The 14,079-nt window shown below is 52.9% G+C and overlaps 1 protein-coding gene across 1 annotated transcript in view; it reads left to right on the top strand.

Annotated features, from left to right (window-relative positions):
• Positions 1–11,829, top strand: part of LOC144112002 (uncharacterized) — a gene marked incomplete at its 3' end in the record, with an annotated part of 96,243 nt that extends 84,414 nt beyond the window's left edge. The window contains exon 4 of the mRNA XM_077645088.1: positions 11,680–11,829. Coding sequence (XP_077501214.1) covers positions 11,680–11,829 — 150 coding nt within the window. The remainder of the gene's footprint in view (positions 1–11,679) is intronic.
• Positions 11,830–14,079: the final 2,250 nt, after the last annotated feature.

Here is a 14,079-nt window from a genome sequence, read left to right as displayed (position 1 = left end):
ACGGAGAGTAGGTGGTGGTTCGTTGAACGGCAGTGTTGTAGGCGAAGGTTACAAAGGGGAGTAAAGAGTCCCAGTTGTTGTGCTGAGGGTGAATGTAGGTGGATAGCATATCAGAAAGGGTGCGATGAAAGCGTTCTGTGAGGCCATTGGTCTGAGGGTGGTAAGGAGATGTAGTTTTATGCACCGTGCCTGAAGCATGAAGCACTGCGGCGAGGACGGTGGAGAGGAACGACTTGCCACGATCGCTAAGGAGGAGGCGAGGGGCGCCGTGGCGAAGAAGTATGGTGTGGAGGAAGAAGTTGGCGATTTCGGAAGCGGAGCCGGAAGGAAGTGCTGCGGTTTCAGCGTATCGGGTGAGGTGGTCAACGGCAGTAACGACCCAGCGGTTGCCAGCTGGAGTCAAGGGCAGGGGTCCATACAAGTCGATTCCGACGACTTCGAAAGGTGTGGAAGGACATGGGAGAGGTTGCAAGAGACCGGCAGGAGGCGACGTAGACCGCTTGCGTCGTTGACAAGGGATGCAAGACGCTACGTATTTTAATACTGAGGTTGAAAGGCCAGGCCAGAAGAAACGACGTTTGATGCGGTCATAGGTTTTGTGGTACCCAAGGTGACCTGCGGTGGGGTCGTCGTGGAAGGCTTGTAGAACTTGAGGACGCAGGGAAGAAGGAATTACGGGAACCCATGTGTTGCCCAGTGGGCTGTAGTTGTGCCAAAATAATGTGCCATCCTGTAACTTGAAATTTTTGAGCCGACGACGGAGACGGGCATTTGGAGGTCTAAGAACACCGCTGAGACTATCAATCAGCTTTTGACAGTAAGGGTCAGCACTCTGGTGGTGAGCAAGATTGCAGTGTATATCTGGCATGGGAGCAATAGAGGCGGCGCTCAAAGACTGCATAACTGTAGGGTTTAAATGGCTTGACTCCGTTGGGACAGGAGAGGAATGCGAGGACATGGGTTGCGACGGCAAAGCAATAGGGCAACGAGAGAGAGCGTCGGCGTCCTTGTGCTTCTTGCCCGATTTGTAAGTGACAGTAAAGTCGTACTCTTGAAGGCGGAGGATCCACCGCCCGAGACGACCGGACAGATTTTTCAAAGTGGATAACCAGCATAGGGCGTGGTGGTCAGTGACGACTGTGAAGTGACGGCCGTACAGGTAAGGACGAAACTTCTGAACAGCCCAGACGACGGCGAGACATTCTTGTTCGGTAATAGTGTAGTTTTGTTCCGCAGAAGTCAGAGTTCGGCTCGCATAGGCAACAACATTTTCTGTAGAGGTGTTTTGGCGTTGCAGAAGGACAGCGCCAATGCCATGGCTACTGGCGTCGGTGTGCAAAATTGTCGGTGCTTTATCATCAAAATGGCAGAGGACGGGACCCGAAGTCAGAGCACGCTTCAGAGTTTCAAATGCTTCTTCGCAAGCAGGAGACCAGATGAAAGGCGTGTCGTTGTGAAGAAGCGCATGTAAAGGTGAGGCAATAGAGGCGAAATTGCGGATGAATCTGCGGAAGTATGATGCCAAGCCGAGGAAACTGCGGAGATCTTTGACCCGAGTTGGACGGGGAAAGTGCAGCGCAGCAGCGATTTTTTCAGGGTCAGGCTTAATTCCTTCGCTGCTTACGAGATGGCCAAGAACTTTAATGGATTTTGATGCAAAACGGCATTTCTTCGTGTTTAGCTGTAGGCCAGCGCTGGAAAGTGCTGTCAAAACTTCATCGAGACGAGTAAGGTGATCAGGAAATGACGAAGAAAAAATGACGATGTCATCTAAGTAACAGAGACATGTTTTCCATTTGAGGCCGCGGAGAACTGTGTCAATCATACGCTCGAATGTAGCAGGAGCGTTGCAGAGTCCAAAAGGCATTACATTGAATTCGTATAAACCGTCCGGTGTTGCAAAGGCGGTCTTCTCTTTATCATCTTCATTCATGGGGATCTGCCAGTAGCCTGATCTTAAGTCAAGGCTGGAGAAAAATTGGGCACCTTGCAAACAATCGAGGGCGTCGTCAATTCGAGGGAGGGGATACACATCCTTACGAGTTATTCTGTTTAGAGCACGGTAATCTACACAAAAACGAACCGAACCGTCTTTTTTTTGCACTAGCACAACAGGCGATGACCAGGAACTAGACGATGGGCGTATGATGTTGCGTGCAAGCATGTCAGCAACATTTTCCTGAATAACTTTGCGCTCGGTTGGAGAAACACGATAAGGCCGGCGTCTAACTATGCTTGATCCGTCGGTGAGTATGCGATGCGTTGCTGCAGCGGTTTGACCCAGTGTGCCGGAATTGACGTCGAACGAGTCTGCGTGCGTGTTCAATACAGCGAGCAATGCGTCTGTCTGGTCTGTTGTCAGGTCGGTGCTGATCGTGTGGCGAAGTGCTGCACTGAGCGAGGCAGGGGATGAATCAGAGCGATCGGAGGTGGAAATGGGAAGAAGTGTGACAGGCTGGGCGGAAGCAATTGATGCAACAGTAGAGTCGCGTCGCAGAAGAATGGGCTCTGATGTGGTGTTGAATGCGGCGAGAAGAGAAGAACCGCTGGAGAAGCGAAGAAGGGACACGATGATGATAATACCTCTTGACAGGAGACGAGGGCTGGGTGTAATCAGGACGTCGCCATCGGTGACGGCGTCAGAAGTCACAGATAGAATATCTTCGTTGCCCGGATAGAGGACGTGATCGGCAAGCATAACTACACGGGAAGAAAGTGGTTCTCTATCGGCAAGAATGTTGCATTCAGTGACTTCAATAGTGGGAGGGGAACACGTAATGACTGCTGAGGCGTTTTGAAGGAAATCCCAGCCGAAGATGAGTTGATGGACACAGGAGGATAGGACAGCAAACTCAATGAAGTGCAAGATGCCATCAATGGTGACTCGGGCTGTACACGCTCCACAAGGGTTAATATTCTGTCCATTTGCAGCACGTAAAGGAGGACCGGTATAAGGTGTGCGCAACTTTCGCAGTTTTAAACACAAGTCAAGTTTCATAATAGAAATAGCGGCGCCGGTATCAATTAAAGCTTCCAGTTCATGTCCCTCAAGGAATACAGTCAACATGTTTGATGGGAGCAGAGGAGGAATTGGAGCGACGACAGGCGGTGCAGTTTTACCTCCGGAAACTGCACAGGTTAGTTTTCCGTTTGGCGGGCAGAAGCTGAAGATGGAGGGCGAAGGGGCGACGAAGTCCGGCGAAAGGGTGACGGGGAGCGACGACGCGATGGCCGTGCTGTCCTAGACCGGTCAGGAGAAGTCGACGGGGAGGAAGAGGGACGGAGGTCATTATCGGTGTAGTACTGGCGAGGAGGAAGCTGGTAGGCGTCGTCACCGCGAACGTACCCATAGCTCGCACGCTCATCTCGCAGTCGTCGGCGACAAACGCGTGTTACATGGCCGCGGATTCCGCAGTAGAAACATACTGGACGAGGTGGGAGAGGCCGCCAATTACCATACACCGGTGGTCGCGGGGACAGGGCGGCGAGGCTGGGTGGGACGGGCGCGTGATGGACAGGAGGACAAGGAGGAGGAGCCGCAGTGACTTCAGCATACGTCGGAACGTAGGGAGGGGCTGGTGGTTCTGTAGCCATGGGACGATTGAGTGAAGTAAGCTCCTCCTTGATAATGCCACGCAACCCAGTAGATTGAGCAGGTGGGCGTGAGAAGGCAGGAACCGACGAAATATCATTGTGGAGCTCTTCCCGTATTATAGATCGTATGATGGTGCGCAGATCAGTTTCGGGAATTTGGCTCGGATCCCAGGTGTTGTTGAGGCGGCGCGACTGTAGATAGTCAAGTCGCTGGCAAGTGGCACGAATGTCTGCCACCGTGACGGGATTTTGGGCAGCTAGAGCTGCGTAGGCAAAAGAGCCAATTCCTTTTAAAATATGTCCGACACGTTCAGCCTCGACCATGCCATTGTTAACTCGCCGGCAAAGGGCGAGTACGTCCTCAATGTATGATGTGTATGTCTCTCCTGGAAGCTGCACACGGGTCTCTAGCTTCTTTTGAAAAGAGGTCGGACCAGCACCAACAGTTCCAAATATCTGGCGGATCTGTGTCGTGAATTGAGGCCAGTCAGGAATGGCGTCCTCATGGTTGAGGAACCACGTCTTAGCCACGTCACTCAGGTAGAATGAGACGTTGAGTAGCTTCATAGAAGCGTCCCAACCGTTAAAAGCGCTCACCCGATCGTACTGCTGTAGCCAGTCTTCGACGTCGTCACCGCGGAGACCGGCGAAAACCGGAGGGTCGCGCTGACGTGAGGTAACTGACCAAGTTGGGTGGGTCAAATGGTGCTGAGCAAGTGCACCTTGGGACGTCAGTGGTGCAGAGGCGGCATGGGCAGCCGTGGGATGCCCATCGGTAGCTACAGGCGCCGGAACGGTGAGAGCAGGGGGATGTGACTGCGCCATGGCGGTTGATGTGCCGCCAAGAACACGACCGGAACGGAGCTCCAGGGGGTGCCGCTTTGAGGACGCTGGGATCAGGAGTCACCTCCACCACTTGTGAGGCAGAAGAACGCACCAGCAAATTCACCTTTTTACTTCAGGTAGGCCGAAGCAGCAGCTACCGACTAGTCACAGCTTAGCAACACTTCGTCTTCTTCGCACGACCCGATGACCGATGATGATTACGCTGAGATGAAGATGAAGGTCACTCACAGTGCTTACAGTATAAATATGTTTTGGTGCTGTACGCGTGGTATTTCGCTGTAAAAATGTGGAATTGCGCAGTTATTCAACTGACTTCTAACTTTTGCCACCTCTTGCGAGATCGCATGTTTGTTCTGCGATAATAGTCAAGCAAAGCAACGCGCAAGCAGACGACAGACGACTTTCACGGCACCTTCGGCATCTCCTTCGGACTCCGTCACCGCCGTTTTTTTCCACGCGGGAGAAACGTGGGAGGAGCGAGCGCCCGCCCTAACTGGTTTTCCGGTCTTTGGCGCCTATTTCGATTAAAACACCGCGCCGCTCCGTTGCTGCCGCGGGGGAACTGCGATGGCCGCCGGCGGAGGCGGACGTGTTTGCGTTGGGCTCCGGCGAAATCGGCTTCCATCTGTGCACCAAGAGGTCTTTATGTGTTGAAATTTGGCTGTGAGGATCCGATCGGGTGTACGCGAACAGGACTGCATCAGATTTTTGTGGCTTATTATTCGTATTAGTGACCTTCAAGATTCGTCTGTGATCTGTGCGTCGGTCCTGCAAGCAGCCACAGTGTACGTGGTTGCGTTCGGCGTTCGGGCGCCGACAGGGCGTCCGCTCCCGTGAATCTGCGTTCGGGCGCAGCCATGGCGTCGGTTCCGGAGAATGGAGAGGATCTGAGCGCCGAAATGCAAGGAAGTGAAGAGAATGTGGACAACGGGGAAGGCTTGCACGCTCCAGAGGGAGAAGAATGGAAGATAAAACTTAGACGCAAGTACGCTTCTGAGCAAGAAGCTGAGAGACAAAAGAAAGCTAGCGAAGAGCGAGCAGCGGAACTGCTGGTTAAGAAAACACTCAAAGAAGCTCGCACCTCAGTCCAAAAGACTCAACCAACAGCGAAGGGATGGGCCAAAGTAGTGATCCGTCCTCAGGGCGGCATCGATAAAATCACTCAGGGATTTGGGCTCGCCGAGCTCACGGATGTTATAGCAGCCGCCGCTGGTCTGACAGACGAAGCAATGCGCGGGGACCAAATAACAGTCAATTCCAAGAATCATACCATCATGGTAGCCACCGAAAGTGAAGATAGAGCGAGAAGATATCAGGCCATACAGGTTCTCAAGTATACGAGAGGAGAGGCTAAGGCGCTATCGCACCTGGCCACTCCGGAAACCTTTGGCCGAGGCGTAATTCATGGTATCCCCGTCGGCATAACGGATTCTGAAGTGCTCAGAATTCTAAATTGCTCAGGTAACCCGACTATTGCATCAGCCAGGAGGCTTGGAGAAGCATCTGGAACAATCCTTCTGAATTTTGTGGAGGAGAAAGTGCCGTGCACTGTAAACTTCAAGTCAACTCCGCTGAAGTGTCGCCTCTTTAGAAAAAAATACCAAGTGTGCTCAACTTGCGGACGTTTCGGGCATAGGGCGGATGTGTGCCCCAACCCGGACACACGCAAATGCAGGAGATGTGGCATGGTAAATCCCCTGAGCGATCATAAATGCACGCCTATGTGCGCACTGTGCCTGGGACAAAATCAACTGGGGGACAAGAATTGTCCAAAAATCTACAGGACTCCATACCTTGTGCGACGCAAGCAATGGGAGAAGAAGCTACGAGAACAAATCAGCCAACCCAAAGCAGGACATATCCCCCTACGTAATAGGTTTGAAAGCCTGAGAGCAGCCGAGGGAGGATCCCAGTCACGCTCGAGAAGCAGATCGCAATCGGCCGCTAGAGGAAACGCGGTCGTAAAGATTGCTATCCCGGGGAATACTGATCGAGAAGACAAGCCGACGCCCAAGCCTAGGCTGCACAAGACCCCTTCGAGGACGAACGTTGGGCAAGGCGCAGCGAGCAGAGACCCGGACGACCCCTGGGGACTGAAGAGTGCATCACAAACAACCAAGCATGACAGTAGGCTCTCCCAGGTGGCAGCGCAAAGCCTAGAGGAAAAATTAGATCAATTGACCAGGGAAAATCACAGGCTAATGATGAAATTGGAAAAGATCGAAAAGGAAAATGCAGAGCTAAGGCGGGGGTAAAGCTTTTAGAAGAGCTAAATTTAAAGGGACCCCTCCCGTCGGCAAGTGAGGAAGAGGAGAGCAGAGACCAAGGCCCTCCTAGTATGAGGAGGGCTAAAATGATAGGCTCAGCAGACTCGGGGCAAACATTAGGGCCCTGAAGGAATCGGTACATAAGGACGGAGAAAGGCAAGAAAATTTGCAATCTAAAATACTCAGTATTGAGGGAAGCCTAGGCTGGCTGATGCGCACGCTTCACGAGGAGGGTGTCATTGGAGCATCTAGGGGTAGACACAATGGCGAACAGAAATAAGAGCGGGAAAGCTGCCGGCTGCGTCGTCTTGCAGTGGAACTGTCGGGGATACCCGGGCAAGAGGGGGATCTTGCAACAAATCCTTACTACATATGCAGCTCCCCCATTAGTGATTGCTCTCCAGGAGACCAACCCGCAAAAGGCTGGTCTCAAAGGCTACAGATGCTTCCCGAGTTCGAAAGGGATGAAAGCCAGAGTTTTCACTCTTATCGAGCATAATACTGCTGTCACGCAGCATCCTATGGACGGGGAGATAGAGGTGGTGCTAATTGAAATCCACTCCGGCAACCACGAAAGGGAAAACCTTTTTGTACTCAACATCTATAGCACCCCTAGGTAGAGGGAGGCATCTTTCACCCCCCTGTTCAAAAAGGCACTTAAAATTGCGGGAAACAGCAAGCTCCTCATATGCGGGGATTTTAATGCAAGGCATCCGGAATGGGGCTATAACACTCACTGCACCAAAGGAAAAAGACTCCTAGAGGCCATTCTAATCAATGGGATGTCTATCTTAACAGACCCGACAGCTCCCACTAGATCTCGGAACAGCATCAGTAATGACACGTCACCAGATCTTACCTTAGCACATAGATGTAGCAATGTGGAATGAACACTGGAGAGAACTTCGGGAGTTATCATTATGTGGTGGAGATCACTATTGTCTTCAACCGAAGAGCTCCCAAAATCAGCAGAAAAATCACTGACTGGGATAAATTCCGAGAAATTGGGCAATCCCTGGAAGTTAAAGCTTGGCCTAGTCTCATGGCATGGCAGAGGACGCTTAGTAAGGACCTATAGGAAGCAACAGATACTGTTCAAGACACCCTAGCGGTGCCCCGACTGGACAGTCAACTAGCCAATCTCCTGAGAAAGAAAGCAGATCTAGAAAGGGAACTGAAAAACCAAAGATGGAATCGCAATATTAGGAGAGAAATTGCGAGGCTAACCAAAAGCATAGAAAAGCATGCCGCTGATCTGTGCGAAAAGAACTGGATGGAGATGTGTGATGAATTTGGATCTAATATGAGTCTATCCAAAACCTGGGCCATTCTCAGGTATATGATTAGTCCAACAAAATCCAAGAGGGAGACCAGGCTAAATCAAACCAAAATCAAGCATAATTTTAAAGGAAGTAATGAGGAACTGCTAGATAAGATTCGCGAAACCTATGTTTGTCAAGACCCGGGCTCTCCACTACCGGAATATGAAGGCGGGGAAAATAGAAGCATTGATTCTTCGTTCGAGGTTGCAGAGGTGCGGGCAACGTTACAGGACCTGAAAACGAAATCGGCTCCAGGTCCTGATGGAGTCACCAACACCACTCTGAAGAACTTGGATGATAATTGTATCTCTTTTCTAACTGAGCTAATGAACAAGATTTGGGACTGGGAGGACTTACCGGAGCAATGGAAAGTCTCTAAATTAGTACTTATCCCGAAGCCAGGCAAAAGTCTTGATCTGGGACGCTCTCTGACATCTTGCGTGGGCAAGCTCAAGAAGAAGGTGGTGCAGACAAGAGTCTCGCGCTACATGGAGAGCGAGGGACTCTGGCCTGTTGAAATGGTAGGTTATAGACCGAGTCTTAGCGCACAGGACGTCATGCTAAGGCTTAAACGTGATATACTTGATGATCCCGACGGAACTAAAGGGGCAGGGCAATCTTGGGGCTAGATCTTACAAAAGCCTTCGATAATGTTGAGCATAGAGCGTTCCTTGAAGGCGTCAGTGAGGCCGGAGTAGGCGTCAAGTGCTTTAATTATGTCAAAAGATTCTTAAGCAATCGAAAAACCACTATAAGCTTTGTAGGGCTCTCCTCAAAGCATATTGGGCTCGGCAAAAAGAGGACTCCTCAAGGTTCAGTCCTGTCTCCAATGCTCTTCAATTTTGCCATGAGAGGATTGTCCCACAGGCTCAATAGAATTGAAGGGCTAAAACACAGCATTTATGCCGATGATATAACCATTTGGACAGCAGGGGGAACGAACGCTGACATCTCATACCGACTGCAGGCAGCGGCAGAGGTAGTTGAAAACTATGCTCTGGAGAGAGGACTTTCCTGCTCCCCTAAAAAATCTGAGATCTTCTCGCTTAATACCAAAGACCAGATGAAGAAAGAGATTCGCTTCCCTCACCTATACGGCCCGATAGAGGTTGTCGTTGGAGGTAGGTTAGTACCTAGGGTTGACACTATAAGAGTCCTAGGATACTTTCTCCAGACGAACGGACATAACACAACCACTTTAAAGAAGCTTAGCACCTATGTCGCACAAGTTATAGGTATCTTTAGGCGGATCTCCCTCAGAAACAAAGGCCTGCGAGAGCACTGTCTCCTCAGATTAGTACAAGCATTCATAGTGAGTAGGATTGCATACGCGACTCCATTTCTGAATCTTAGTCAGCAAGAGGAGGACAAAATAGACAAGTTGATACGAAATGCATACAAAAGAGCTCTCGGCATCCCACCGAACTCCTCAACGGAGAAATTGCTTAGTACGGGAGTCCACAATACCTGTGCGGAGATCACCAGGGCAGTAAGAGAAGCACAAATTTGGAGGCTTAGCTCCTCAATAGCAGGCAGGCATATCCTCAATGACCTAGGGGAGAGCAAGAGGAAACCCCCGTATACTGCACAGCTAATCCCCTTAGACATACGGAAGCATCTCAAAATTGCCAATATACCTAAGAACATGCACCCGGAGCATGATAAAGAGAGGAGAAAACATAGAGCCCGAACAATAATGAACAATCTTGCCCGGGACCCGCCGGGTAACATAGCCTTCTGCGACGCAGCCTGTGGGTCTGATGTCGCCTCCGTCATTGCCGCCGTTGATGGTAATGGGGATAAAGTGACTGTAGCATCAATTAACACTCGGAATGCGTTAGTGGCACAGGAGGCTGCTATTGCCCTAGCGTGCGTGAGTACCGAAGCCAAGATCATCTTGTCTGACAGCAAGGTATCTGTTCACAACTTTTGTAAGAGGGTTGGCTCCAGTCAAGCCTCCAAATTACTAAGAAGATACCCCTCAAGCAGAGAGGTCTCCCTCATATGGGTTCCTGCTCATGAGGGCATTCCGGGGAATGAGGCTGCTCACAGCCTCGCTCGAGAACTATACATCCGAGCGGCTCTGGAAGTGCGCCTGAGTGGTAATAAAGACCCTCTCATAACGTATAAAGAAATAACAGAAGCACCCAGACTGGATAGGAGAACACTCTCATTTCCGGATTGGTCACTCAATCCAAAGGAGTGCAGGGCCTGGAGAAGGCTTCAGGTCAACAGATTCTTTCCTTACTCCATGCTACATGATGAAGACACTGGGGAGCCTGAGCTCTGCGGTAGCTGCCGCAGAAGGGCTTCGCAAAATCACTTAATTTGGAAATGTCAGGATTCTCCTGGAGCTAAATCACAAAGCATCCCAGACCTTGCCACCTGGGAAGAGCTGATCCAGAGCCACGACCCGGATCAGCAGACTGATCATCCGAAAAGCGGAGACAGCTTACTGCAAGACTCTCTCCGCGGTCTCCGGTGCTGAGCCGGCTGGGAGGCACCCCTCCTAATTGCTGCGGCCCGACCGCGAGACCCCACGATGTCGGAAATAAAGTTAGTTAATTAATTAATTAATTGCTGCCGCGGTTTTCGGCTCCGTTTGTCGCTGCGCCGTAGAGGAGGCCGGCTGTGAGAATGGAATGTGGCCTTAGACTGTTCAATAGGGCGCCGCCAAGTTGTAGTTTTGCAATTCTTCGGAAATGCCATGCTGTCATGAAACCTTCACAATAGCTTTCACAAGCAAAAAGAGTGCTTTTACGTGCTTGATTACGTGCTATATTTGTTGGCTACTGTAGCAGAAAAACTTGGTACGAGAGATAATATTCTGCGCCCGTTGTGACGCGTGGAAAATTTTGAAGAAACAGGAAGCAACGATAACTGTTGTACCAGATATTTGCCTTTTAAATAATGAATTTAAACCATTCTTTTTGATATAGGCAGTATTTGTCACGCATGTGTGATCGTCTCTTTGATGAAGTCAGTACAATCTCTGTATTCTGTAATTCGTGACTCTACGCTGTTTTTCATAATTTGTGGTCACTGCGGTAATGAGCATTGGAGGAATGCGAAAGCATTCACGCCGCCTCGATTCTCTTTCCCTTCATTTCCTCTCTCTGCCTCTTTTTGCTTCACTTGTCCATTCTCCTCACATTTACTTGATTAAGCATTGATGTTAATTCATCCAATTTCACAATTGCCACAATTAATTTTATTACCTAATCAAGTGCCTAATTGCCTAATTTGAGTTTCCAAACTTGTCTTCACGCTTCGTTTTCAATTTTGGCGCTTCATGTTGATTCCGCCCTCACTTCCTGTCTTTCAGATTTGTCGCCACACATTGCGCTGGCTCTTCCCACTTTTAGGACATTTTTGGTTCCAATTAATTGACTAATCCCTCTAGTGACATAATTTGTTTGCGCAACATCCTCACATCATCCTCTTTCGATTACAGCCATTCGTTTGGCGGTACTTCTAAGTCCCTCACAACTGCTGCAGACACGTTTTGCGGACACGACCGCGTCGACACAGCCCAATAAAGCTTTCGCTTTAAAAAAATATGAAAACCAACTCGCTCTAGTGACCCGTTCAGATGAAAAAAGGAGTGATTTCCGGATCAGCAATCCTCTTACGCGAGCGGTTTCTTGCAGCACGAACGTGGACAACCAAGAGAAGTACAAAGAGGGGCAGCAGGAGCAGCAGCAGCAGCAGCACCAGCAGCAGCAGCAGCAGCAGCAGCAGCTGAAGCAGCAGCAGCAGCTGAAGCAGCTGAAGCAGCAGCAGCAGCAGCAGCAGCAGCAGCAGCAGCAGCAGCAGCAGCAGCAGCTGAAGCAGCAGCAGCTGAAGCAGCAGCAGCTGAAGCAGCAGCAGCTGAAGCAGCAGCAGCAGCAGCAGCAGCAGCAGCAGCAGCAGCAGCAGCAGCAGCAGCAGCAGCAGCAGCAGCAGCAGCAGCAGCAGCAGCAGCAGCAGCAGCAGCAGCAGCAGCAGCAGCAGCAGCAGCAGCAGCAGCAGCAGCAGCAGCAGCAGCAGCAGCAGCAGCAGCAGCAGCAGCAGCAGCAGCAGCAGCAGCAGCAGCAGCAGCAGCAGCAGCAGCAGCAGCAGCAGCAGCAGCAGCAGCAGCAGCAGCAGCAGCAGCAGCAGCAGCAGCAGCAGCAGCAGCAGCAGCAGCAGCAGCAGCAGCAGCAGCAGCAGCAGCAGCAGCAGCAGCAGCAGCAGCAGCAGCAGCAGCAGCAGCAGCAGCAGCAGCAGCAGCAGCAGCAGCAGCAGCAGCAGCAGCAGCAGCAGCAGCAGCAGCAGCAGCAGCAGCAGCAGCAGCAGCAGCAGCAGCAGCAGCAGCAGCAGCAGCAGCAGCAGCAGCAGCAGCAGCAGCAGCAGCAGCAGCAGCAGCAGCAGCAGCAGCAGCAGCAGCAGCAGCAGCAGCAGCAGCAGCAGCAGCAGCAGCAGCAGCAGCAGCAGCAGCAGCAGCAGCAGCAGCAGCAGCAGCAGCAGCAGCAGCAGCAGCAGCAGCAGCAGCAGCAGCAGCAGCAGCAGCAGCAGCAGCAGCAGCAGCAGCAGCAGCAGCAGCAGCAGCAGCAGCAGCAGCAGCAGCAGCAGCAGCAGCAGCAGCAGCAGCAGCAGCAGCAGCAGCAGCAGCAGCAGCAGCAGCAGCAGCAGCAGCAGCAGCAGCAGCAGCAGCAGCAGCAGCAGCAGCAGCAGCAGCAGCAGCAGCAGCAGCAGCAGCAGCAGCAGCAGCAGCAGCAGCAGCAGCAGCAGCAGCAGCAGCAGCAGCAGCAGCAGCAGCAGCAGCAGCAGCAGCAGCAGCAGCAGCAGCAGCAGCAGCAGCAGCAGCAGCAGCAGCAGCAGCAGCAGCAGCAGCAGCAGCAGCAGCAGCAGCAGCAGCAGCAGCAGCAGCAGCAGCAGCAGCAGCAGCAGCAGCAGCAGCAGCAGCAGCAGCAGCAGCAGCAGCAGCAGCAGCAGCAGCAGCAGCAGCAGCAGCAGCAGCAGCAGCAGCAGCAGCAGCAGCAGCAGCAGCAGCAGCAGCAGCAGCAGCAGCAGCAGCAGCAGCAGCAGCAGCAGCAGCAGCAGCAGCAGCAGCAGCAGCAGCAGCAGCAGCAGCAGCAGCAGCAGCAGCAGCAGCAGCAGCAGCAGCAGCAGCAGCAGCAGCAGCAGCAGCAGCAGCAGCAGCAGCAGCAGCAGCAGCAGCAGCAGCAGCAGCAGCAGCAGCAGCAGCAGCAGCAGCAGCAGCAGCAGCAGCAGCAGCAGCAGCAGCAGAGCAGCAGCAGCAGCAGCAGCAGCAGCAGCCAGCAGCAGCAGCAGCAGCAGCAGCAGCAGCAGCAGCAGCAGCAGCAGCAGCAGCAGCAGCAGCAGCAGCAGCAGCAGCAGCAGCAGCAGCAGCAGCAGCAGCAGCAGCAGCAGCAGCAGCAGCAGCAGCAGCAGCAGCAGCAGCAGCAGCAGCAGCAGCAGCAGCAGCAGCAGCAGCAGCAGCAGCAGCAGCAGCAGCAGCAGCAGCAGCAGCAGCAGCAGCAGCAGCAGCAGCAGCAGCAGCAGCAGCAGCAGCAGCAGCAGCAGCAGCAGCAGCAGCAGCAGCAGCAGCAGCAGCAGCAGCAGCAGCAGCAGCAGCAGCAGCAGCAGCAGCAGCAGCAGCAGCAGCAGCAGCAGCAGCAGCAGCAGCAGCAGCAGCAGCAGCAGCAGCAGCAGCAGCAGCAGCAGCAGCAGCAGCAGCAGCAGCAGCAGCAGCAGCAGCAGCAGCAGCAGCAGCAGCAGCAGCAGCAGCAGCAGCAGCAGCAGCAGCAGCAGCAGCAGCAGCAGCAGCAGCAGCAGCAGCAGCAGCAGCAGCAGCAGCAGCAGCAGCAGCAGCAGCAGCAGCAGCAGCAGCAGCAGCAGCAGCAGCAGCAGCAGCAGCAGCAGCAGCAGCAGCAGCAGCAGCAGCAGCAGCAGCAGCAGCAGCAGCAGCAGCAGCAGCAGCAGCAGCAGCAGCAGCAGCAGCAGCAGCAGCAGCAGCAGCAGCAGCAGCAGCAGCAGCAGCAGCAGCAGCAGCAGCAGCAGCAGCAGCAGCAGCAGCAGCAGCAGCA

The sequence above is a fragment of the Amblyomma americanum genome, unplaced genomic scaffold (assembly GCF_052857255.1).
Source record: "Amblyomma americanum isolate KBUSLIRL-KWMA unplaced genomic scaffold, ASM5285725v1 scaffold_26, whole genome shotgun sequence".
NCBI lineage: Eukaryota > Metazoa > Arthropoda > Arachnida > Ixodida > Ixodidae > Amblyomma > Amblyomma americanum.
This window is presented reverse-complemented; position numbering and strand designations above follow the sequence as displayed.